General features: G+C 45.7%; 1 protein-coding gene across 2 annotated transcripts; it reads right to left on the bottom strand.

Annotated features, from left to right (window-relative positions):
- Positions 1-6,950: 6,950 nt before the first annotated feature.
- rnf11b (ring finger protein 11b) lies at positions 6,951-25,928 on the bottom strand. 2 transcript variants are annotated; one of them, XM_064333318.1, is made up of 3 exons: positions 25,389-25,928; positions 11,841-12,010; positions 6,951-10,424 (listed from the first exon to the last, which is right to left on the bottom strand). In XM_064333318.1, the coding sequence occupies exons 1-3, from the start codon at positions 25,509-25,511 to the stop codon at positions 10,253-10,255; spliced, it is 465 nt and encodes a 154-aa protein (XP_064189388.1). In that variant the 5' UTR covers positions 25,512-25,928; the 3' UTR covers positions 6,951-10,252. The 2 variants fall into 2 exon arrangements, with proteins under 2 accessions (XP_064189388.1, XP_064189389.1); XM_064333319.1 differs by lacking the exon at positions 25,389-25,928 and adding an exon at positions 12,727-14,356.
- Between the last annotated feature and the right edge of the window lie 594 nt (positions 25,929-26,522).

The raw sequence follows: 26,522 nt of genomic DNA, 5'->3' as shown, positions 1-26,522 counted from the left end.
GCAGACTGCAGGTGTCCCATTAACCAAAGGAGTCACTTTTGTGTGATGATGTGTGGGACACCCTCCTGTCATAGGTGACACTAAGGCCAGTTATACATTACCCCACAGCTCTCTCAGACATAGTCATCACTGGCCTTAGGCCATATCACTGCAATAAGCACAAGTGCCTCATTGAGACAGAGAAGAGATTTTGATAGGCCCAGTTAAAAAAAATTTCACTTCCCTCTTTGTGGCATTAGCATTGCACCTCTTCTAGACCCGATCCAGTTTCTTCTGCTTATTGCTCACAGAAGCTGCTTTCATTTTCATAGTCCTCATGTTGTACAGTTGCAGTTATAGCGAATCTGCACTCCTGTAGTGAACCACTTTTTCCATTCTATTCCCCTGTCCATTCTACACCAGGGTAACATGTTACAATTGTGCCAGTACACAGCGGTGGCATACGATCAGAGGTGGAAAGTCCAGGGATCAGAAAGTAAAAGTCTTGCCACGTGTTTCTTCAACCCATGAACTCCAACTGATTGAAAGTCAACTGATTTCAATAATTACTTCTACCTCCTGGCTGATGAATTATGCTTATTGACAAATACAGGTGATTGGAACAAACAAAACTGGGGAGTACTTTAGCTTTCTAAACCTGGACCTTCCATCTGTGCATACAGTTGGATTAGTCCCATTGGGGTAGAGTGGGCTTGAGTAGCCAAGGGCTTCCCCAGCTAACACTGAATAGTCCATTAGGTCTATGACAATTCCTATTATTGGTAGCTTAACAAACAAATAGATAGCGTACTGCCATTCTGTCCATTGGCCGTTACATAAATTCACTCCGAGCAGACACACCCTATTATAGAGTAAGTCTTTTGTATTAACTAGCTGGAGACGGATATTAGTTCAACAATACTACTGATTCTTTTTCAGTAATGGAAAAATGAGAAGGCTATACTCTTAAGCAGAGCCCAAATAATTCATTTTTGATTTAAAACTGCCCATTTATATTTTTGGGACTTCTCAGGTTACTGCATTAGCTCTCAGTGTGATGAATACAGCAGTGCATAATTGAGCTCAACATGTTTGAGATCCTTGTAGCTTTGGTTTCTCTATGAGCCCCATCCAAAAACCTTCATAAGCACTTGTAATACTCTCATAATAGGCAACATTTTTATGCTACTATTCAGGATTACAAAATAGTGCAGGATACGTTTTCCTGTGTGCACAGGACAGGTAGATCAATGGTGTCTGCACACAACATCAAACAATTACTGAAATTGATCTCATATTAAGCAGTTCAAATACTCAGGCAGCACAAATACCTGTAATTACACTATAACAACCGGTATTTCAAATAGTGTTTTTTTCCAAGGAAATGGTAGTCATATGAAACCAACCTTGATAGGGAAGTAACAACAATACATGTTATTATGCCAAAAACATCAATAATAATAATAATAATAATAATAATAATAATAATAACAATTATTATTATTATTATTATTATTATTATTATTCATTTCTGTGCTAGCTATGCCCGAAAAGAATAATATACTGAAGTGTGCACTGGGACAAGCATTCATCAGCAAATGTCTTAGAAATTGAGCATGGTCAATTGGGAGACATAGTAATTGCATGTAACAAATTAGGTGCGTGCTGCCACAAGCGGTTTCTAGCCTCAGTGCTAGCAGAGAGATTGGATCTCTTATGCACTCTCAGCAATTAAAAATGTAATTTTTTTGCTCACCTGTGTTTTGTTTCAGAAAAGGAGTTCCCCACCGTCCAGACAGTCTGTCTCCACAAGCTGTGCTGTGCTGTCCACTCATCCTGCCACAAAGATTAACTATCCAGTTCCACGAGGTGACAGCTAAAACAATTTCCAAGGATGACCACAGATATTACTATAGACCAGTGGTAACCAGCCCTGTTCCCGGAGATCTACTGTCCTGTATGTTTTCACTCCAACCCTAACAAAGCAAACATCAGTCAGATTTCATTGAGCGGCAAATTAGTGGAAGGAAGAGTGCCAAATTAGGGTTGAAATGAAAACCTACAGGATGGTAGATCTCCAGGAACAGGGCTGGTTACCAGTGGTGTAGGTGATGTGGAGAGATTGCAGATCAGGGCCATTAGCAATGACTCAACGGCAGCTCCTGGAAATATGGCAATAAAGTTTGTAAGAGAAAGAATTTCTTTATTTGATTTAATAACTTACTTTTCATAAGACATTTTGAAAATCTGTATTTACAAACCTGGGGCATCATTAGACAAAAACCTTTCAATTACCTATCTTTTGCAATAGCCAATTTTGGATGCTTTACAACTTGTGACTTCAGTTTATGAATAGCTACTGCAATTTATGACTTTCTAAATGTTGTAAAACTGATGTTTTCCCAGCCAGAGACATGTGGGGATAAAATGACTTTATGAAGGTTCTGCATGATGCCTGATGCAGCAAGACTGGCTTAAAATAATATTTTGGCTAAAACACCCATGACAATATCTCAAAGGTTATAATGTCATTCTCGTAGTCTCCTCTAACTGGATCATTGTTATATTTACATTCAGGCATTTAGCAGACACACCTATCCAACGCAACTTACATAAGTGCACAGTTGTTACCAAGCCCTATGATCTAAAAACGGACAATATTTCAATTTATTTGCTGGGACTTATATTGTTAATAACATTCAACAATGGCTACAAATATCATCAGCTGAAATAAAACTGCTGATGTCGAATACTTCAATTTTCATCAGAAAGAGAAATTTATATTTGCAAATTTAAGTTTGCGTATGGTTCTCTAGAAATATTTAGTAAAGATAATGTCAGCTTAATGCACAGGTTAATTCATATTGTGTTTAAAGAGTTTGTGTCATATTGCTCTTTCCAGTCAGACTTTTCAAAGTTCATAATGTTAACCTTTCATCAAAACTGAGCAACTACAAGGAAAGAGATAATTAACATAATAATAAAGGTGCCATATGTTTACCTTCTGAAGAATGCATTTATTCTTTATTGGTGTAAAAAAAACATACCATACATATCATCTACATGTATATTGTTTACACTCATCACCCTTGCATTAGTACAAATCTCATGGCAGTAACCACATTAGTCTGATTTTGAAATCACTTCACTGGTTGCCTCTAAGTTCTGTGCTGATTGTAGACCAAAGGTCTTAACTTACGAAATTTTAAATGTGCTTGCCCTAGCATTCCATGAAAGACCAAATAATCCCCTATAAACCCCTCCATTCACTGCAGGCTGGTCACCCCATTCCTCCTGGGCCAAAAAAAGTGAAAAAGCTTTTTATTATATGGCATAAAGCTTGTCTAAATATGTACCAGTTTAGCCTCTGTTATGAGAGGGTAGTGCATGAAAAGACACGAATCGGTGGAAGCCAACTGTAATTAGCAATAGCTGATTTCTGGAGATTTCTGTAATCAAACCAGAACTCATTTACATACAAACTATACATTGCATGTCATGGGTTTTTCCATGGAGGGTTAAACTTGCCTCTTCATCAATTACCATTTTTGTTTCATGACCAACATTTGAATTCCAAGACAATGCAAGACCTATACAGAGATTTTGATTTATGTGCCATTGCCCATTTCTGGCACTGCAGCACATAATAAACATTCACAGCCACCATTGACGGTTTAAAATATTAGCACTGAAAACCTAACCAGCAAATCTGAAACTGAAACTTCACATGAGCAAGAACTGAACATATTAATGTGGAGATAAAATGTATTGATAGAAAAGCTCTGTACCACAATGAACCTTGATCTATTAAGCTGGGTCTGTAAGAGAAAAGAATTTGAACTAACTGCCAACTATGAATGTAGGTAACCTTGCAATTATCCTTATTCAAGGGAATGAACATAAGATGATGCAAACCACAGACATTAGCAAAGCATTTCATTTCATTTCTTCACAATGACCTTCACCAGTCCCCTCTGACTCTGTTTCTGACCACAGGGTTGAGTCAGGAGGATTTGCCAATACATAGATTTAGCCAATAGACTCTGTAAAATAGCCGTGGCCCACTGGATTCCTCCCACAGACCTGCTCTGTGTGATCCTGATGACTGTACTTTCTGCATCTGGGGAAACCATTGTTCCTGCACACTCACAGAAGTTACCTTGCATTCACACAGATTCACACTAGTACATAAACATGCCCAGATACATTTTGCTGCGTATGGATAAGCGGTCCATGGATTGGCATTTGAACGGCACAGAATTTGTGATGTGATGGGGAAGATTAGAGAGCCTGATAGCATTTACACTTGACTGTGTACTCTGCTCTGCCCAGCTGAATGAAGTAAGTCTCTCACACACAGCAGTGTGCTGCAGTTCAGCTCCTTTTCCATGTTTTAACCTCTGAACACTAATTATGGCTACATGGTAATTTGTTGGGGGAAATGGAGTGATTCGTAGAGCCCAGAAAAGTTTAACAGCAACCTTGATTAACTACAGAAGCTGGAGTTTAGAGTGTCTAATTTCAGTCGCGATGTGTTTTGGTTGGACTGAGTGACAGAGTAGTGCCCTCAGTCTGAGGTCTGGTTTCCTAGATACTGCCTGGCTTCTCCTCGCTCCACTTTGTTGTCACTGTTGTGGGAAGCCATTTTGTTGAATATTCTCAGGATCAGAGAAGCAGCATGTTACAGCATCAGTAACTACATTCCAGATAAAAAGGAAAATGGTTTTAAGGGCATTTAACCTATGCTGATGAAAAAGCCCCTATCTTAAAATGTTGTGTATGTCTACAGAGTTTTGTACTCATGCTGCTGCAAAGGATGTGCCATAAAAGTACATAATGAAGGTGTAAGCAGACAGTTTAATATAAGAAATGAATGTTTCCAAGAACTGCATTTGTCAGCATCTACTCAGACCTCATTCAACCTCAAGCATGAGTTACCTGAAACCAGTGTAATATAACAGCACAGAGTAATGCAGATATTTGCACAGGCCAACTTTCAGAGGTAGAGCACCATGAGACTAATAATGTAAACAATATACGAACTACCAATTACCATGTCAACATAAAACAAGATGCAGCAGAATTTGGGCTAGTATGGCATACTACCTGGTGTGACGGATAAAATTCAAAGTTCATTGGAAATACTGTACCATCTTGTGGCAGTCATTGGCTATTACAATCCAAAGCTGTTAGCCATTACATCTTACCAAAGCCTGCTGCAACATGGTAACCTTTTTCGTTGCATGCTTTATTTGCATAGTTAGTACACATATGTAGTGCTATGATTATCATTGAAATATGTGAAGTTAACCAAGGACATGAACATTAACATACAAAGACTGATGCCTTCCAAAGACTACATCAGTCATGGTTTTGGGATAGTTTTGATTGTTTTAATTTCAATATGTAGTGCAAAAAGGTGGTACCAGGCATTTTATATCTCATACATTCAAAAAGTGGCAACCAATAATTTTCCCTTTCTAGTTACTCCTTTAGTTATCCAATTCAGCAATTTTTTAAGTCTCAAAAAATTCATATTTTGTTCACTTCCTTTACTATTCTATTAAAATCATGCACAGCACAATGCCTGGTCATGTAGTCACAAATCATTATCCTTGTATGACATCACCAGATTTTATATTCCTTATGAAAAAGACAAGCATTCACCTTGTCTATGTATATATACAGACAGGTGACAAATTAAAGGAAAAACCAACATAAAGTGTCTTATCTTCAAGCCTCTGGAACTCCACTGGAGGGATGAGACATCATTCTTCTAAAAGATACTCCCTCGTTTAGTGTTTCTAAGATGGTGGTGGAGAGCGCTGTCTAATACGTCGGTCCAAAATCTCCCATAGGTGTTCAATTGGGTTTAGATCTGGTGATTGCAAAAGCCATAGCATATGATTCACATCATTTCATACTCATCAAACCATTCGGTGACCCCTCGGTGCCCTGAGGGTGGGGGCACTGTATTCCTGGAAGAGACCATCTTCCATCAGGACAGAAATAGCTGTAGTTAGATAGTTTCATCATAGTATAAAGGTGATGACTCAGAATAACCCTATATTGACTTGCAGTGACCCTTCCCTCAAAGGGGACAAGTGGTCCCAAACCATGTCAGGAAAATCCCCCACAGCTCACCAGAGTCACCGATCCCCCTCCCTGTAGGGGTCAAGCATTCAGACCTGTACCATTCTCTTTGTGTACACCACACATGCTCTCGTCCACTTGTCGAGAATATGGTGAGGGATGAGACTCATCTGACCATAACACTTTTTTACACATCTCTGTAGACCAGTGCCTATGGTTTTTGCACTGAACTCAAATGTGCATTTGTCTTTGTAATGGGGACACTGCAACCCTACCATAATATCCCTCTCTATGTAGTTGTTGACGCCCTGTTCTAGTCTGACCACATCCTGCATTGACATTCTCAGTCACCTGAGTTACCCTTCTGCTTTTACCTTACATATCGCACTAATGCACAAGCATCACGATCATCGAATGTGCGCCTTTCGACCACAATTTCCAACCCTATTTACCAATGTCTTTCCCATAGATCTAAATGGAGATGTCAATTTAGTCACCATTCCTATTAAAACACTAGTCAGTTGAGCAGTCTTTGTGACTGAATCTCCTGCCACCTGTGCCCCAATAATGAACCCTCTTTCAAAGTCGCAGATCTTTTCCTCTTGCCATCTTGATCCAAAATTGAGGTCAACTGGGCCTGCTCAGCATTTTCATACATGCCACAGGGCATGATAGGATGTTCATTGCTTAATTGCATCATGACATCTACATTCATCATGTTTCTCCACTCATTTATTCAGGTTCTTCCTTTAATTTGTCACCTGTCTGTGTGTGTATATGTATATATATATACACACACGCTAGGTGGTGATACACATTCATACCACTGTGTGTGCTGTGAAACAGAGCCCATCCGAAAAGATAATACACACAACAGATTTCATAGCATAGTTTCTATTTATTTATGCTAAGCCTGAAGTACATATCATACGTATATACATACTTACAGCATACAGATATTTCTCACTGTCACACATACATATGGATCAAGACCATCTAATAATTGCAAAGAACACACCCAGTAAGTATGGGCATTTTGTTTTGTTTTGTACAGCCCATATTAAACAGGCATTGGAACTTGAATCACACACAAATACATACATACAAACATACCCTACACACATCTTCTAATTTTTGCATTGCAACCCTGTACTGAATGCTGCTGTAAGTTGCGGAGGGTCCGTTCAAAAAACGAGACCTTTCATTTTCTCAGTTTTCCACACATAGAATCCAATGTCTGTTATGTATCAATGTCTAACAGGTTACCCTCTGACTATGCTTGCCCACTGTCCTCTGATCACAACCAGCTAGAAAAGAATCCTGAGCCAGCCTGGGACCCAATCGAATCCCTCCAGTCTCACACGACCGAAAGACGGCGGCCATTTTGAAACGGAGAGAAGAAAACAACAAATCGGCATGCAAAAATGTACTTCTCCAATACTACCGTCGAGTGCCACTACCACCACGCTCCGACATCACGGAGCAACACCTGGCCCAGGGCTCCCCCACGGCTGACTGGAGACTCGGGGTACTGGATTCAGCCATTTTCCTTCCAGCTCTTAGAGGGAAACAGCAGCTCAAACCTGCTGAGATGCAAGAGAGAGGCTGTGCGACACACATGGACACAACTCATTACTGCTTATAAGCAAGTGTAGTTCCTAAACACCAAATTAGAGTGTGAAAATGCCAGCGTGACAAAGTAAAAAGGCTCTACTTTAAATAATATCAGGTGAATAAGAAAAAAAAATATATAGTATGTTTTTATGCTTTGTTTGTGCTTTCATAAATATTTTTAAGATAACAGGGCACATAGGTTCATTTTAATATAAGCAAGTAGAAATAATCTCATGTTTTAGTACAGTCCATCACATAGAACAAGGAAGGAAACAGATTGCGTATTTTCTTTGTTTTCTAAACTTGCCGCGTCATTAACTACACCGACAGCCATCGTTTCAAAAAATTCCAGCGAATCAAAAGAAAGTTTCCCAAACGGTTGAAACCAAGGCATACTTTCCACTGGCTTCATTGTGAAATCGACACACTTGCATGCCATGACATTCATTTAGAAAGACCAAACACACTTCACAAGGTGGACTACGCCCAAATGTTTTTCTTTTTCCCCATATGGGCGGGAACTACAACTGCTACCAAGCTGTCACACTCATAACAATACCTTGAAAAATGAAATCAAAAAGCAGTGTTTCAGAAAAAGGCTAATGCAATGAAAGAGTGATGTCACATTTTTCTTATATTGTGTATTGTTAAACGCTCAAGATTTAATGGGCCACTACATTTCATTATACCCTAGGTATAAAGAAGAGGGGAAATCCACCACAACACCGCTACAACAGGTAAACGTATTTGGGCAAAAAATGAACATACACCCTCTAATTGCTTGGAAAAATAGAGCAGGATTATTTTGTCCTAACCTCAAGAGGAGCATGAATGTGTCATTACTAATTTTCATGTTTCAGATTTCCTAGAACCTTATAGAAGACCTTACATAAAATTAATGTCTACAGCGAAATGCAATCATTTTTTTTGAAATCCTTCAATCATTTTTAAGGTTATTTGAGTGCATTTAAAAGAAAAAGGTAACCACTGGAAACAAAAAAAAATATCTATTTACAAGTTCTCTTTTTTTAATTTTTTTTTTTTTTTTTTTTAAAGTGCACACGCAAACACACACACACTCGCAATATTGCAGACAAATAGCGAAAGTCAGGGCAGCGGTTTGCACACTCATATCTGAACCCTCATTGTGTCAATGTTTTACTGGAATTACCAATATCAGCTCTAGAGCAAATTTCCACTGAATCCAGGGCCACCAACACGTTACGAAGCACAATGAGGTGTGATGAGCTTAGGACTGCGACAGACGCAATCAGGCTCAGGCCAGAATAGACTCAGACATTCTTCTTTAAAAAGTGACCCTTTCCCACTGCAAAGTGTATGTTGAACAGGGCCCAACAAGCACTGTAAAGCCAGGAGGAAAGGAGAAGGTGACAACAGTGAACAATAGGAACGAAAGGAGGGCAGGGTTCATTCAGAACGGACAGACTGAAAACTCTGACTGGCTGTAATGGAGGCTCTAGCGTACGTCCAAACAGGGAACGTCCGGCCCCTCGGAGATCAGTGTCGGTGGAGCGGAAGGGCTTCTGGACACCATCAGTGACCAGTTCATTCGTCAACAATGAGAAAGTGCAAACCTCTGACCTCTGACTCCATTTTTTTTTTTTTTAAAGAAAGAAAAAAGAAAAAAAAAAAAGAACTTGACATGAAAAGGAGTCCTGGGTACTGTTCACACAGCACTGGGAGCCACACACTCACGCGGCACAGATTCAGCCACCACTTCAGCCGAATGGCGATAAGCATCTTGAGTTTAGACAATCTGTGTGGTTAGAAAAATATTTCAAAGCTATAAGGTATACAGGTAAATGTATTTTGCAATTCAAATGCAGTTATACAGACATAAATATTTTCCATTATGCCCCGTACTGAAGTGCAAGTTCCTAGGTGTGTGTTTTTAATGTGCATTTGCATGGGTAGTACAGGCATGTCTGCTTCCCCCCCCCCCACCCCCCGCCTGAAATTCAATGGAATCGAATGAGCCCTTTCACAGACTGATTGGAACAGAGGTCCTCCCTCTGTCGAGAACAAGCAGACCTTAAACAAAGAGTCAACTCCCTCCTCTCAGGTGGTGTGGAATCCATCTTCTTCCAGGACAAGAGACTCCCGTCAGCGGGAGCCAGAGTTCCACGCAAGGCCATTCCCCTTTCGGATTGATCCAATTCCCAGGGGTCCGTCCGTCGGGCTGCTTGCGGCTTCCCTCCGTGCGTCGTTGCCGGGCACCACAATCGATGGGGCATCAGGAGGTCTGTTTTTTTGGTGAAGTGCGGCGCCCGGTCGTGGGCCTCTCTCTCCTGCAGGCTTCCCTGGCCAGCAAGGCCCACGCAGGAGAAGGGAGGCCCGTTTCTCCCGCCGTCCACGAGGGGGGAGGTGGGGACCTCAGAGACCCCCCCCCCCGCATCAGCGCCAGAGCCCCTCCCTCCCCAGCGCTGCCGCAGAGGAGGAGGCGTCAGAGACAGCGTGGGGAGGGCTCTGCGTGTCTGGAGGTGCCGGCAAGGAGGAGGCCCACAGAAGCAGGCAGGGGGTGGGGGCGGCGGCGGCAGGGGCGGGGTCAGTTGGTCTCATAGGAAGAGAGCAGAGCAGCATCCACGGGCTCCATGCAGGACGGACAGGTGAAGGAGCGCATGAGCCAGTCGTCTATGCAGTCCATGTGGTAGATGTGCATGCAGGGCAGGAACCGGATGGGGTCCCCGTACACAAAGTCCATCATACAGATCACACACCTGCACAGGGGAGACGGGGGGGGCAGAGGAGACACATATTAGCCCACCGGGGGGGCGCTAGCATCACTGCATTCCACAGAAAGGAGGCCGCAGGGCTATCGTTAGACCAGTGGTTCCCTGGGCACCCGAAGCTGAATCCAGGTATTTTGATGCGTTTCACCTCAACCACACCTGATATGACTAATCAAGGCAAACACACCTTAAACAAAACCAAGGGCTTGATTGGCTGCATCAGGTGTGCTTGAGGTGCAATTCATCAAATACCTGGCTCAGGCTGGGGGTATCTGAGGAGCGGTTTGGGAACCACTGCTTAAGACAACAGACTTGCCTTCAGGCAAGGACACAATCAGGTAGAAAAAATTAATTGAGGTTTCATACAGACCCTGCAAATCCTCTACAGGGATTCATTTTTTAAATCTGATTATCTGATTGGTCAAAACAGCCCAATGCTCCCAGAGGAGAGTAAGAGAGAGGGACACACACACACAGGCACAGACTGTACTGGGCTGGTGCTCTGCACTGGAAGGCACAGCAATGTGTGAGCAGTATATGCATCCTACTGCCTCAGCTCACATATCTGTGTGTGTGCGTGTGTGTGCGTGCGTGTTTGTATGTATGTATATGTACGTGTGTGTGTATGTCTGTGTGTTTGTGTGTGGTTTCATGTGCACATACGCGCTTGAGTGTGTGTGGTTTTATGTCTGCATAAATGCGTGTGTGAGTTTGTATGCATGTTATGTATGCGTGTGCGTGTGTGTGTTTGTATGTATGTATATGTACGTGTGTGTGTGTGTGTGTGTTTGTATGTATGTATATGTACGTGTGTGTGTGTGCGTGCATGCGTGTGGGTTTGTATGTATGTATATGTGTGTGTGGGTTTGTATGTATGTATGTGTGTGTGTGGGTTTGTTTGTATGTATGTATATGTGTGTGTGTGTGTTTGTATGTATGTATATGTACGTGTGTGTGTGTGTTTGTATGTATGTATGTGTACGTGTGTGTGTGTGTTTTTTTATGTATGTATATGTACGTGTGTGTGTGGGTTTGTATGTATGTATGTGACGTGTGTGTGTGTGTTTTTTTATGTATGTATATGTACGTGGTGTGGGTTGTATGTATGTATGTGTACGTGCGGTTGTATGTGTATGTGTACGCGTGATGTGTGTAGTATGGTAGTAGTGCGTGCGCGCGTGTGTGTGGGTTTGCATGTATGTGTATGTATATGTATATGTATGTGTGTGTGTGTGTGTGTGCGTGTGGGTTTGTATGTATGTGTATGTATATGTATATGTATGTGTGTGTGTGTGTGTGTGTGCGCGTGTGGGTTTGTATGTATATGTACGTGTGTGCGTTGATGTATGTATGTGTACGTGCGTGCGTGCGTGCGTGCGTGGGGAGCTAGCCGCCGGCGCTCACTCTCGGATCTTCTTCTCGGAGCCGTCCCTGCCGGCGTCGTACACGCCCTTGGGCAGGTGCTGGATGAGGCCGATGCGCTGGGCGATGCGCACCTGCTCCTCCTCCGTCAGCTGCGTGGCCAGCCGGGCCTGGCTGGGCGTGGGGTGGTACACGGGCACCTGGATCTGCTCCTGAGCACAGAAACAGGAAGCGCGGCTCAGAACGCGGCTCTGGCGCTCGTTGCACCAGCCGAGAGCGGTTTCCTCACCGCCTTACGGGATTAGCGAAAAGACCCACGTTGTGAAACGCCTGTGGTTACTTCAGAACAAGAGGCCACCTGAACTACGCAACACCTAACACACAAAGAACAATGGTTCTCTTGCCCTTTCTGTCTTACTTTTACTGGGTCAGAAGTTTAATTGAATCGCTACAGTAAAAACATGTTGAGACTTGTTCAGCTGCAGATAAGCTGTTGAACTCAATGTCCACTAGGTGGCATGATTTCATCAACACATAACAGTTCTGTTGAAAAAAAAAAATCAAGTTATTGGGTACAAAATAGAGAAAATAGTCAACTTTCCCAACAGACAATGGCTCCTTTGAAATAAACGTCTACCCCCCAGCACAGTTGCTGATTAGAGACTTTACTGTGCGAGAACACTCAGTACTAATATAGAGTGGGTGATTCAAGGGGGGAAATATTCGAAACATTTTGCATGTGAGATCCTCAGACAAGCATTTCCTCCAATTGGTTTCTCATTACGCCCAACCTTTCAACAGCGTCCGGTATACATATGAATTAAAGTAAAATGGACATTACTAGTGTCTTTCCTGTGACTTGGGGGGGACTGTGATTATACGTCTTTTCATAGCGTTCTGTTTTTATTTGTGCGTGTATTTTATTTACCTTTGAGTATCCCCTGTGGTTTTGTTTCCTCATATTTGTGAAAAGTGTTGATTACAAAAAAAAAAAGTGTTGAAAAAAGGAAGTAAAATGGACATCATGCAGCACTTGTAATGTTCTGGATGTCGTACTTTTTGCTGTATTCTAAAATTTCCTTACCTACATTTTTTCAGCCCTTCATAAAAATCCTCCTTATCACTGCACATTCACATTTTATGCACTTAGCAGACTGCTCAGAATATTTCCCATAATTCCCAGTGTAATAAGAAGCAGATTGTGATGACCTCACTGGGGCAGTATCGGGAAGCAGTTGTGTCTGGCTGTTCTCTACCTGCTGTCTTGCCACAGTGGCCTTGATGTGCGTTAAAAGCATTAGTAAATTTATATACATACACAAATGAGAAGATATGGTAAGCTACCGTCAATTTAAGATTTTAAAACTCAAAATTATATTTGTCATTTTGGCTCACTGACCACTGGGGGGAAAAACAAACTTTTCAAGCATTGGTTTGATTTGTTTTGAGGTGTTAAACTTTGCAACCCATTAGCCAAACATGCACGCACACATGCTCACACAAACACGCACTTCCAACTCAAGAAACATGTATCTGTGAATAATGCTGTTACTCCTGATAGCAGTTCAGAAAGTCTGCTAAGCTCTGGCTAAAGATTAGCCTGGGCTAGCTTTTGGCTTGCACAACCACTGCTGCGTCAGCACTTTTCAGACAGAACTCAGCACACTGAAGACCTTTGCAAAATCACATGGATTTACTCCAAAACTGGGCACAGTTTCTGCGAAGCAGGTTTAGCCGAATGGTTCTCTCTCTCATGCACAAAGGGGCATACCCACCTACCGCTGAACGTCAAAACAAGTTCAGTGACATAAGTGGCATAACCTCACTGCAGTCAGCTTATTGTGAAGCGACATTAAGACTCCTCCCCTGTATAAACATACATCAACACCATACCCTAACCCTGCTCAGGCACAGCGATAATAAGGCGGCCTGTGTTTAAGGGTGTTTTGAAGCTCTGACTGCACAGGGTTTAGAGATAACAGCGGCCCAGTGGAGCTGCAGTCACCTCCATGAGCTCAGACACCCAACACTGACATTAATGCCAGAATATACCTCGCCTCCGTGATGCAGCTGTTTTCAGGACTCAGCTGCAAACTGGTCTCGGGTCAGCAGGGCGGCTGTGAAACCCAACAAAAGGAACAAAAGGACCGCCACATCTCCGCACGGGAAGTGGCGGGAAACAGAAGTAACCCTTTCTGGTTTCCATGTTCTTAAAGGGCCGGGGAGACGCAGGCTGTCAAGCAGTGCTGTGAAACCCTGCGCTGTGAAACCCTGCGCTCTGAATGCGCTACAGCGGCTCCCTGCGCAGCGCAGCTCTAACGAGCTCCAGCGGATATGGGTCAGGGCCCGGCTTGCCTTCAGAGGCTGACGTCAGGCGCGACACGGTAGAGGCTTAGTGCCCAGGCCTCTCCGCGCAGCTGCCTGCCTGGGCCTCTCTGAGCAGCTGCCTGCCCGGGCCTCTCTGCGTAGCTGCCTGTCCGGGCCTCTCTGCGCAGCTGCCTGCCTGGGCCTCTCTGAGCAGCTGCCTGCCCGGGCCTCTCTGCGTAGCTGCCTGCCCGAGCTGCTCTGTGCAACTGAGGCTCAGCTCAGCAGGGAGGCCCAGCTACAGGGAGGCCCGGTTGTAGCTACAGGGAGGCCCGGCTACAGGGAGGCCCAGCTACAGGGAGGCCCGGCTACAGGGTGGCCCGGTTGTAGCTACAGGGAGGCCCGGCAATAGCTGCGTGTGTCCTGGGGGTTTAGCCAGGTACGATGATCCTGTCCGGCTGCAGGAACACTGCCAGGCGACAGAGGAAAGGAAAGCGATAGCTCCCCGACACCGCCCTCGTCTCCTCTCCCGTTTCCCACAAGTCATTCCAGACCCACCGCTCCTAAAATCACTTAATCCTGCTGATTCTTTGACTTTGGAGACGCACAGAACAAAGCTAGGGGGTCACCCAGCCACTGTAATCATGACACTTCACAGTACCAAAACCACACATCACACTGAGCAAACTCATTTGCATGTTGAGCCTCTGAAACGCGTTGTTGCATTAGAGCACACCGTGCCCGCAGAGCACTCCTGTGGCATTTACAAACCCCAGACCTGCTCACTGATGGGATTTATGTTGAATACGGTCTGTACTGCAGACCGTGTGCCCTGGGGAGACTGAAAGAACAGCGTGAGCAGCCAGGCCTCAGGCTCACAGCAGACTAAACACACCGCCAGAGAGAGGGAGGGAGAGGGAGGGAGAGAGAGAAAGGAAGGGAGGGAGGGAGAGAGAGAGTGACAGAGACAGGCAGAGAGAGAGAGTGACAGTGACAGACAGAGAGAGAGAGAGTGACAGTGACAGACAGAGAGAGAGAGTGACAGTGATGACAGAGACATTGAGAGACAAAGGGAGAGAAAGACAGAGACAAAGAGAGAGAGAGAAAGAGAGAGTGATAGAGAGGGAGACAAAGTTAGAGAGAGAGACAGTGACAGAGAGAGAGAGAGAGAGAGATCCCGCCCCTGCAGACTCCTCAGACACAGTCAATGGCAGGATCAGCTGGCCGTCTGTCTGCCCTCCTGCTCCTCCTGAAAGCCTCTGGCACAGAGCCAGAGCCACAGAGCCACCACAGGGCTACAGCACAGCCTCCACCACAGGGCTACAGCACAGCCTCCACCACGGGGCTACAGCACAGCCTCCACCGCAGGGCTACAGCACAGCCTCCACCGCAGGGCTACAGCACAGCCTCCACCGCAGGGCTACAGCACAGCCTCCACCGCAGGGCTACTACAGCACAGCCTCCACTGCAGGGCTACAGCACAGCCTCCACTGCAGGGCTACAGCACAGCCTCCACCACAGAGTGCCTGAGGGCTGCTCTGACTCTAAGACTTGACCATTCTCACACTACAGGCAAACACATTAACAGAGATGCCCTCATTTACACAAGGGATACAGTATTCCGAAGGGAACCGGAAAAAAGGATTTGCACATTATTTTAAAAGTCACAGCTGGGATAGTGTGTGCCAAATAATATCACAATGTGAACTTGTTAAATACAGATCAACAGAGAAAACATTCTCATTTATCATTTCTTATTTGGAAAGGGCGTGGTAAAGAAAAGCTTTTTTCCTGGTATTTGGAAATGGAGGGATGACGTATGCCCAAATACATCCACAACTGTCAACATCTTACGCGTTCCCGCCGGCCATCAAGCAAAAAGGCCACTTGAAGAATGACTGTGCATTCCTGGCTTGGCAAAGCTAGCCGCAAGCAGCCAGTGAGGTAACTCAAGCTTGTGCTCCGACATCCAAGCTGCCTGCTACTCCGGGCTCCACTCTGCTGTTCCTTTATGGCAGACCAGCCGCAGTGAACTCCATTAGCCGGTAACCTACCCTGCCTGTGTCACAAGCACTACCCTGTCTGTGTGTGAGGCACTGCCCTGTCTGTGTGTGAGGCACTGCCCTGTCTGCGTGTGAGGCACTGCCCTGTCTGCGTGTGAGGCACTACCCTGCCTGTGTCACAAGCACTACCCTGTCTGTGTGTGAGGCACTGCCCTGTCTGTGTGTGAGGCACTGCCCTGTCTGCGTGTGAGGCACTACCCTGTCTGCGTGTGAGGCACTACCCTGTCTGTGTGTGAGGCACTGCCCTGTCTGTGTGTGAGGCACTGCCCTGCCTGTGTGTGAGGCACTACCCTGCCTGTGTGTGAGGCACTACCCTGTCTGTGTGTGAGGCACTGCCCTGTCTGTGTGTGAGGCACTGCCCTGTCTGTGTGTGAGGCACTGCCCTGTCTGTGTGTGAGGCACTACCCTGTCTGTGTGTGAGGCACTACCCTGTCTGTGTGTGAGGCACTACCCTGTCTGTGTGTGAGGCACTGCCCTGTGCTGTGTGTTGAAGGCATGCCCGTTCTGTGTGTGAGGCACTACCCTGTCTGCGTGTGAGGCACTGCCCTGTCTGTGTGTGAGGCACTACCCTTTCTTTACTTCCTTTTTGACCACCAATTCAATCACTCTCCTTCAAATGTCATCTTTATTACCACTGTCATTATTACGAAAATAGGTAGTAAGATGCTCAGTGTAATTTAGTAAATAGCCACCCCACAATAAAGAAACCCCTCTGTCTCTCTCTCTCTCACACACACATACACAAAAACATACACAGACACAGAGAGACACACATACGCATAATTTCTTTGTTGTGGGGTGAACTGATTACATTTCACTGAGCATCTAACCACCGGTCGACCTCCATATTTTAACATACCAGATGCACTCCCCTCCGACAGACATTTAACGCTACAAAGCAGAAAAAAGCCACAGAAACCAGAGCATGTTGTGCTTCAAATGGATGAGAAAAAAAACCCATATTCAGCAGGTATGCTTTTCAAAGGACAAAATGTTGGCTGCTGAAAAAATGCTTAGCATGCATTTTGTGGTGCTATTTTGCAAATCAGCCAAGGGTATTGAAACTCCCCAAACAATTATCACTGGAAATTAGATTTTTTAAAACCAAAGGATAAGTATGAAAACACTGACAATATATTTGTTTCAACAGCATAAAATGCAGTAACGAATCATGTCACTTCATATTTGCATTTGAGTCTCAACCAAATAGTTTATTTTTTACCACAGCTGTATCCACTGTGAATGCTCACAAATGTCCTCATTTTTGAACATTTCTGACACAAGTAAAGCATTCCCACCCAGCTACAGCAAGCAGGTGCCTCCCCTGCCCTGCTCTGGAACCATTTTGTGCAGGGGCAAGGCACAAATAGTGAGAGAGAAGGTTACACAAACAAGGAAGTGCACACAACCACAAACCAAGAACATACCTAAACAAACAGATATGACACTCTGTACCAGTAGTGTTTATCTACCAGAGAAACATGGCACTAAAACAAAAAAACCAGTGAGCAAAAATTCAGACCAAAACTGTTAGTGAACTGAAAACACTGTGCCAGTCAAAAGAGCCCTTTTATATTTAGCAGTAAACAGAGGTAAATGCGAAGCTTATGGTGTGAACTCCACAGGAACATGAGCTCAATACCTGGCAACTGTCAAAAGGCAAAACAGCATTTAGAGACTGAGAGTGAAGCTGAAACCGAGGCTTATTTAAACAGGCTATTGTTGCCAGGACGGCTTCATCTCCCCCCGTGCCAGAAACAGGAGACCTCTTCAGGGCGAATCCCCAAATCTCACCAGCAGAACTGTGAATCGGGACCTTTCAGTTCCCTGTAATCAGCACAAATCTGCTGTGATAAGTAAACTTTTCAAAACAGCTGGCACATCTGTTCAGAAGCCATGACTGGTGCTGCTGGGTGGCTCGTCCGGTTAAGGTACTGTTCTAGCGCCTGGCTGTGTCCCGCGGTCTGGTATTAAACCTGAACGGCGGCTGTGCCGACTGCGGCTGGCAGCCCCAGCAGGGCGACGCTCTGGCCTCGCTCTGGGATTGGAGGGTTTCGGGAAGCCCAGGGGGACCGCGGCGACGGTGACATGCGAAGCGTTTTCCTCCGACTCCGCGCAGCGTCTCGGCGGGCCAAACCAGCAGCTCACGTCACGTGCTCTGGAGGAGAGGTCGCCCGCCAGCGAGCCGACAGCGGCGGCCGAGCACCAGGAGAAAACGGGGAAACGGCATAAAAACAAGGCGACAAGCGAGAGGACGCGTGTGAGCGTTCACAGTGGATACAGCTGCGGCAAAAAAATGAAAGCAAAGAAGGACCAAACGTTCACTTTCACCGAATTCCACAAGACGCCTCCGTTTCCCCTGGGATGACATCATCCAGTCCTGGGGAAGCTGGGCCCTGCTCGCGGCTCATGGCGCAGCGACGCCAGCTCTTCCCGGGCAGAGGTGAGTAGTGGTCTCTGTGTGACGCCGCGCGTAGCGAGCGCTCTCTCCGGGGAGGGCCGAGGCGCACGGCCGAACGCAGCTTCGCTTTTCAGGGACACGGCCTCCTCTGTTCAAATCCAGCACCCGTTACGAAATTTACTGCGGGCCCGTTTCTCTGGACGTTCACGACCGAAAAGAGTGTGTACGTAGAGGAAGGAAGGAAGCGGCCTAAACTAACGGGCAAAGACCGGCGCCTTTAAAATGAACACATCGCCAGAGCCGGTATCCATCTCAGGGCGCTGCCATGGAAACGCCTGTCAGGTAAGGCCGGCATCAGGCCCTGAGGGACTGCGCCGAGACAAACAGGCCTGGCGGGCAATCGGGAAGCCGTCACCGGGAAAAAAAAGAGTTCTCGCACTCTCCTGTATTAAACTGAGGGCACGAGTAGCGCTGACCTATGACCTTTCGGTCAACAGCTGCTCGTCTGTCATCGCCCAAGCCGGGCAGGAGGGTCACCGCGTTATTAAAAGACCCCTGGGACGGATCGGGGGTGTGACCGCCGAATCGGTTCCAGGCCGGAACTAAGCAGCTGCGTTTGTTTACACGGCTAGCCGACTCCGAGCCGGATGGCAGCCGGTGGCATGCGAGGGTCTGTGGTAAGCGCATGTTAATAACCCGGGCACACAGCCAGTGGCCCCCCTCAGAGTCTCCTAACACGTTTCCCTCTCTCCGGGAGGGCTCACGGGGGGGTGGGGGGGGCTCTCCTCACGCGCCTCCCCAACCACTCACCGACCGCCCCCCCCCTCCCCGGCAGTGCGTCTGATACACGGCTGTGTTCTTCACCTAGCCTAACAGCCCCCCCCCCCTGCAGGCCTGTGAGAAATCCGAGGACAGGAATGCCGTTTGGTTGCAGTCCACGGCGGCGCTGCCCGCTCCGCGCTGCCAGGAAGAGACGTGCCTTTCATGCCTGCCCAGCCTTTATGCCTCCGAGCCGCGCCATCAAACACTCTGACAGCTGCACAATGGGCTCGGCGTCGAGACAAAGCACGACACACGAAATAACCCCGGCCCGGGACGGACGGGACAAAAACGGCCGGCGGGTTTCGTCGAGCCACGCCGCGCGATAATGGCGGCCCTAACTTCCAGCCAATCGCGTCGTCCTTCTCGCAGCACGGTCACTCCGGCACGCGGGCTTATCTCTCCCACCCAGCCACTGGGACATGAGTCAGCACTCCGACCAGCTGCTTTCCAAACCGCGCGTCAGGTCCAGCACCCTTCCTCCCGCACACAAACAGCCTGCAAAGCAATAACAGCGACGCCCCCCCTCCGTCTACCTCCCACTGTCTAACACACACTCCTCTATTCACCACTGACTACAGTGCTAATACAACACATTCCTCTTTATAGGGGGGAACGTGTGGAGAAGTGAGCATTGATATGAAATCTTATCTGCTTGTACATGTGCACGAGTATCCCATTTACTCTATACAACAGAGTTTGCCCAGTAACTACTATCAGGGCTATAACTGATTTGCCCAGCATATGACTGGCATGTGGAAAAACAGGAAGTGCAGGCCGAGATGGTGAGATGCAACCAACCAATCACAGGGATCAGAACACGAGCACTGGCACCAGGAGGGTAAACATGTCAGACAGCCCTTTTGATGATAACCCACCCTGCCATGCTTCTTCCAGAGTGCCCGTCTCCTGCTGCAGTTCCACAGCCGCAGCTGAAGGGGGCGATGCTGAGCAGCTCCGACCGCAGACAGCGTGTCAGCCAGAGCCCAGAAAGGGCCGACTCATGCGCGCTGGCACGGAGCTTATAATCACAAGGTCTACACAGCAGGGTAGGTCTCCCTGCACAAATATGCATGGTGCAATCAGCAGTCCAATTTACAAACCGCCCCCTCTTTCCCAAAATAACCTGGCACTTTCTCCAAGAGTAGGGGAACAGCATCTCACTCTATAATTTTTGAACTAGCAGGCTGTCCTTTCAAAGAATTTGTGCTAGTTTTCACAACAACAAAAAAATAAAGTCAACACAAAGCCAGAAGGTAGTAAAATGTGAAGACGCTTCTGAAGCGGCTCAAAAGAACGTGTCCGATGCACAGCAGCTCTTAAGATTCCAGAAGAACAGAGGAGACCGGAGCATTCCTGGCAAGCCCTTCTGGAATGTTTAAGGGCTGAAAATAATTTGGGCCGCGAAGCGTGCCTTTCCTCCCCGCGCTCTGCCTCTCCCTCCTTCTCAAACGGGCTTCTTGAGAATCGGAAAAAAATCCGACGGGAGGCGCAGCTGTCCGGCCGGCACTCGACGCGCCGCAGCTGCCGGGTCTGGAAGCGAGGACTCGGCGGCCCGAGCCGCCCTCCGCTCTTACACGGTGACCCCTTCCTGCGCTCCACGCGCTCAGGACTGCCCAGAAAGAGAGAGAGGAAAAACGCCCCCCGCAGTTTGCCTACGGTCAGCAGAAAATGGCATGATCCAGAGGGAGGATGGGGAAAAGATTACAGAGGCATTTTTAGTGTTGCTGATCAATCGGTTTAATACTCCCGGCTCTTTACCTGCACGGGACAGATGGCACTACTTGAAAGGTCAATCTGGACAATCCGAAGCACTATTCTATTCTCACACTATTCCCTGTGAGAAGAAAGACCTGCTGATGTGAATGCACACGACTGCTAAATGTGCATCTTGACTGCATATCGCCCCTTCTGAAAGCAGGCGCCAATCCGCAACCAACACAAGCAAATTCGACAACAGATTCTCCGTTCAGTCATTTGGTTTTGTTTTGCAAGTATGTGTGCAGTAACTATGAAGGATGAGGAAACGCCGCAAAAAAAGAGCACACTCTGCACTTTCCAGTACATTCCACGAATGCGTGGTTTTTCAGGGCGCGAAACTTCCCCTTTTTTTATTAACACTCTGATTCTGCCATTTTGAACTTGCTTTTACCCCACCGCTGCGCCCACACACAGAGCCCCGCACCGCAGGGGGAGCCCGTGGCCGACTCGGTTGAGCCCGACGCCGCGCGGCGAGTCATCAAACGGATTACGCTCTTCATCCTCAGAGCCCGCCGCCGCGCGGTCCTTCAGCGCGTCGTCTCTCTCGGGCACACGTTAATGTCGCGCCGCGTGACCAGAAGAACTCGTACGAAGAACGGTCTGCCAAGTAATGCCACGTCAGTAACCGTTCCTGTTTTGCAGAAACCGGCAAGGGCAGGTGACACACATTGATTCTGTGTGACTCAGGTGAATGCACCTATGTTTGTTCTCTCCGTAAGTCGCTCTGGATAAGAGAGTCTGCTAAACTAATGCAAAGGAATGACAGAGCACTGCCACTTAATGTACAATATGGCTTTAAGGATATTGGGAATATTGTGATAAGTTCAGATTAGGCATCTCAATACATGCGGCATTAGCACTTACGAGTATGACATATTTCTTTACTCAGCACGAGACCCAACTCAAAAATTGTGTTTATTTCAAATTTGATGTCAGAATCAAATCACCTTCTCTAATGACACCTACAGTAAGCAGAATATCAATAAGACAAGTAAACAATATTATGACAAATGCTACCTATACTCATTATGGGAATGCTGGGATATTCCTTTTCTTAGCACCTAGCGTCTACCCCGACTATGCAGTCGTCATTCTTCACTTATGAACCATGTGCATTGTTATTCCAACCAATTCCACCACCCCACTGCCTATTTCCTCAGCAGCGGCATGCTGCTGATCCCTGCATCTGCTGGTGGGCTGTTCTGTGCTGATCACAGTCCAGGATCAGTAGCTGGTGGGCTACTCTGTGCTGATCACAGTCCAGAATCAGCTGCTGATGGGCTGCTCTGCGCTGATCACAATCCAGGATCAGCTACTGGTGGTCTGCTCTGCACTGATCACAGTCCAGGATCAGCTGCTGGTGTGGGCTGCTTGGCACTGATCACAGTCCAGGATCAGCTGCTGGTGGGCTGCTCTGCGCTGATCACAGTCCAGGATCAGCTGCTGGTGGGCTGCTCTGCGCTGATCACAGTCCAGGATCAGCTGCTGGTGGGCTGCTCTGCGCTGATCACAGTCCAGGATCAGCTGCTGGTGGGCTGCTCTGCGCTGGTCACAGTCCAGGCGTGCTCCCTATCTGCCCAGCCCCACGTTACTCACACTGGGTCTAATCCCTCCCTCGGCCGTCATGCTGATGCAGTGCACACCACAAGCATAATCCAACTGCTGCTGCCGATTGTGCACGCGTGTGCGTGTGTGTGCGTGCATCTGCGTCTGTGTGTACGAGCACTTGAGCATGTGGCACTGAATGTATTATCCCCACTGCTGGAGGTTTCAGAAGGCAGCTCTCATGGGCATGGCTTGTTTTGCTGGATGATGTAAGTTTAGACGGGGAGGGGGTACAGGGGGACTCTACAAAACACCCTACAACAGTCAGCTTACAAATCATACCACAGGCAAGGAAAGGGAACTCACAGCACAGTTTCACAATTCCAATTCATACTGCTGCCTCTCAGTGAGAAAAGTATGTTTTTATGTCAGAAAACACAAAAGGAAACACCCCCTTACCTAAGGCTAGGATGATGTGAATGAATAACACTGGTAAATGTGGATACCATGAGAAACTTAAATGCTAAAGCAAATCAGAGTGGTTAATGTCATCTACCAAACAAGGCTCAGAGAACCCAGACTAGACTAGACTAAACTGGACTAGAAAATAAAAGTGCTCAAGAGACGAAACTACACTCAGCTCAGAGCGAGGGCTTCCTGAGGAATTGATGACAGCATTTCTCCAGGAAAAGCCTGTTAACCGGATAGAAAGAGCCTGAGGCCAGGTGAAAGGAAAGACATTAGACAGGGCCAACATACACACTATTATCTCTATTGCAATTACCCTTATTTTTTTCTTTCAGCTCAGGAATTGTGGCAAGACTCCAATAGTGACCTAACCACCAATGACAGAGTGCTTTAAGACCCTCCCCTTCAACAAGCATACACACTGACTGGGAAATTCCCAACATTAAGTGAACAGCAACAAAAGCAATGAGAACTAAAAAGGAAGTACATTCTAAAATGCTCCTAAAGAGGCTTGCAAAGAACCAAGGGAAAATTCATATGATGCTTTGTTAATTAACAATTCACAAAGTATTACATTGGGAATTTTTAATGAGCAGGCCTTTCAAACCAGGTCCCAGATTTATTTTTTAAATGTTTCCTTAAAATATGCATTTTACTATATTGACTATAGATACTATACTCACTTTTAAATGTCTGCAAAATAACCACTGAAGCTCTAATTCTGATTATGGGTGGGAGAAACCAATTTTGTGTCAGTTATTTGTTTCACTTTTTCAAGAAATGAATTACTATAAGTTTTAATTTTTTTATTTATTCTTTATTTAAACTAGTTACAGGGCCTGTAAAACATTATTTGCATCCTAAAGAAAGTTACAGAAAATGCATCAATGAACATTCCCCTTAAATAAAAGACCTGTAACTCATACAGCCATTTCAAACCATACTGAGAAACTTGAAGACACGGACAGAGACAATGACAACAATTTTAGCAGAACTGGAAGCTCATTTCCACATAAGATGTAATAATAAACAATTGCATCCTTAGAGTTAATTATGACAAATAGTTCCAATCAGGACTCAGCTCTCTCAACTGAAAGAGGTCTAATAATATTATAGTTGCATCCTACAGCAGGATCTGTTACTACACAAGATAAATAAGGAGATCTACAAAAAAAAAAAATCATCATCACCGGCGAATTCTCATCTTTCAAATAGGGGTCAAAGTTTAGGTGAACTTTTGTCGCAACCAGTTGAAAGCCAAGACAATAAAATTATTTTATTCCCACGAGTGATTTACGTGTGGCTGTGTTCTCAGAAGGCAATGACGGTGGTATCTTCTCATTTAATCAGTAGTCTATCGCTTATACTCATTTAGGCCCATATCCGCTGTCACAATCTCTCCAAACTCTGGTCTGAACACTTAAGTTACTGAGTTTCAGTGCCTTGAACTTGGACGATACTTTCAGTAGACATACAACAACTAACTGTAGGCCAGTAATTTTAGTAGCTTGTATCAGATCGTGATGATCATAAATCATGCCTACAATATAGGCAACTAGTCACGGTATAGCCGAGCTGAATACTTTAATTCAGCGAATAGCGCTGTGCATCCTCTTCATGAAAAGAAAAAAACATTAAAACAATGACAAAGAGCAGCCGATACCCATTGTCCTACTTAAAAATTCCTGCTTCAGACTTGGAACTTAGACGTGGGACTGGTTAAGCGGCTTTGAAACAAAGTAGCCTAGGCTATAATCGTGAATTCGAAACCTCCGTTAAGGCCTATTTCCCCGAAAAATGTCTAAGGCTAGCTACTTAACAATAGCAGCTGAAAGCCATTCTTTACATGTGACATATGGTCAGAAACCCGAATTTCAAAAAATCGTCCACAAGCGTCAGAACCTTAACTTGTGTTCGTTTCGACGTAATTCTCCTCCATTTGAAGATAAACACCACTTACAAAGGGACGGTATACATAAATAAATACATGTTTGCTGCCCTGAACAAAGTGGGAATGCAGCCAAAAATAATCCCTTGGAATCCCATGGAAAACTGATTGCCGTCTACTTCATTGCTCCAGTGAGCTAGTTGTGTAGCCTACGTCAACGAGCCGATTTTCCCCGATTCATTTTTGTTACACAACGCCAGTTAAGATAATCCAGTAATTGTCACGGGGCTGTCGGCTATACAATTTTAAATATCTTTAAATTGTTATAATCAATTACTCACCTGGTATGGCGGTGGTGGCTCCTGGTCCGGGTCTGTCCCGTCACCATAACTAGCTCTGTCCGACTGGGATTCATGCAGCAAAGAGATATCATCCGACGTCGGAGATTTCAAACAATTGCCCATCTCCTCTTTAAACCCCCTCTTAATATCGTGTGGTTAAGCTACGCGTTCTGCAGCCGAACTCGCCTTTACCTCCAAACCGAGACCTTCCTAAGCGAAACCAAACTAATTGACTCCCCCATGCATTGCAGGAAACCCCAGGAGCTGTTCTCGTCAACACAAACAAACCATCTCAACACAAAGAACCAGAGCAAGTGACAGCCTTGTAAGGAACGTCTCACGGCGATTTCAGGTTGTGCCCTCAGAGACTCTTAACTGCAACTTTTCCAACATTTGTATATGAATTTAGAGCCCCTTGGTGCCAGTTACTTTTACTATTATCGTTTTTAAAGGTTTATTTTCTTTTTCCGCCCGTAGACAATTCAGCAGCTGCTGGAGATATGAGCACAACGTCACTACCTGAATGATGTACTACGCAAGGCGGATACCATACCATTTCGGTTTGGGCGTATACTCCGCTCAGCCGAAAACTTTACTCAAAAACCATACGGTTTAATATGCTGCATAGGCTATGTCGCATCACATGGGTGGTATAATTACTGTAAAAAGTTAATATAATTTAAGAATTAATATTGCATCTACAGTGGCTGTAACATATGCACATTGTAATGTCACTCTACTCCCCCGCAATGTAAAATATGTTTAGGTCTCTGTTATGTCAGTTCGTCGGTAAATGTGCGTATTGTAGCGTGTTTGTATATGACGTTCATAATTGCAAAAGGCGAACCAACTTCTGACATATAGATAGCATTTTGAAATTATAGTGGTAGAACATATTCTGGGTGAAACTTTGCTGTGATACATTTGTGTGATATGAATTGTTTCAGTTTATCCAGATGCATACACGGGTTGTTTACAAATGTTAGTTTTATAATAAGGCGCCTTGGATAACATTACATTTCGATGTAAGTAAATTATTCAATAACCGTAAAACTTGAAACAGCGCCCTCAAGCGTTGTGGAATGGTCAGGATTTCAAGATGCAACACTGACAAAAACCACATTTTAATTTCTC

The sequence above is a fragment of the Anguilla rostrata genome, chromosome 4, assembly GCF_018555375.3.
Source record: "Anguilla rostrata isolate EN2019 chromosome 4, ASM1855537v3, whole genome shotgun sequence".
Lineage (NCBI taxonomy): Eukaryota > Metazoa > Chordata > Actinopteri > Anguilliformes > Anguillidae > Anguilla > Anguilla rostrata.
The sequence above is the reverse complement of the archived record's forward strand: the minus strand, read 5'-3'. Positions and strand labels throughout refer to the sequence as shown.

Bases quoted from the DNA above. Each gene is read 5' to 3' on its own strand.
- rnf11b (XM_064333318.1), bottom strand. From the start codon at position 25,511: ATGGGCAATTGTTTGAAATCTCCGACGTCGGATGATATCTCTTTGCTG. The intron at 12,011-25,388 runs GTGAGTAATTGA...TTCTGTGCTCAG, and splicing joins AGCCACCACCGCCATACCAG to GAGCAGATCCAGGTGCCCGT. The intron at 10,425-11,840 runs GTGAGCGCCGGC...TCCCCTGTGCAG, and splicing joins TCCGAGAAGAAGATCCGAGA to GTGTGTGATCTGTATGATGG.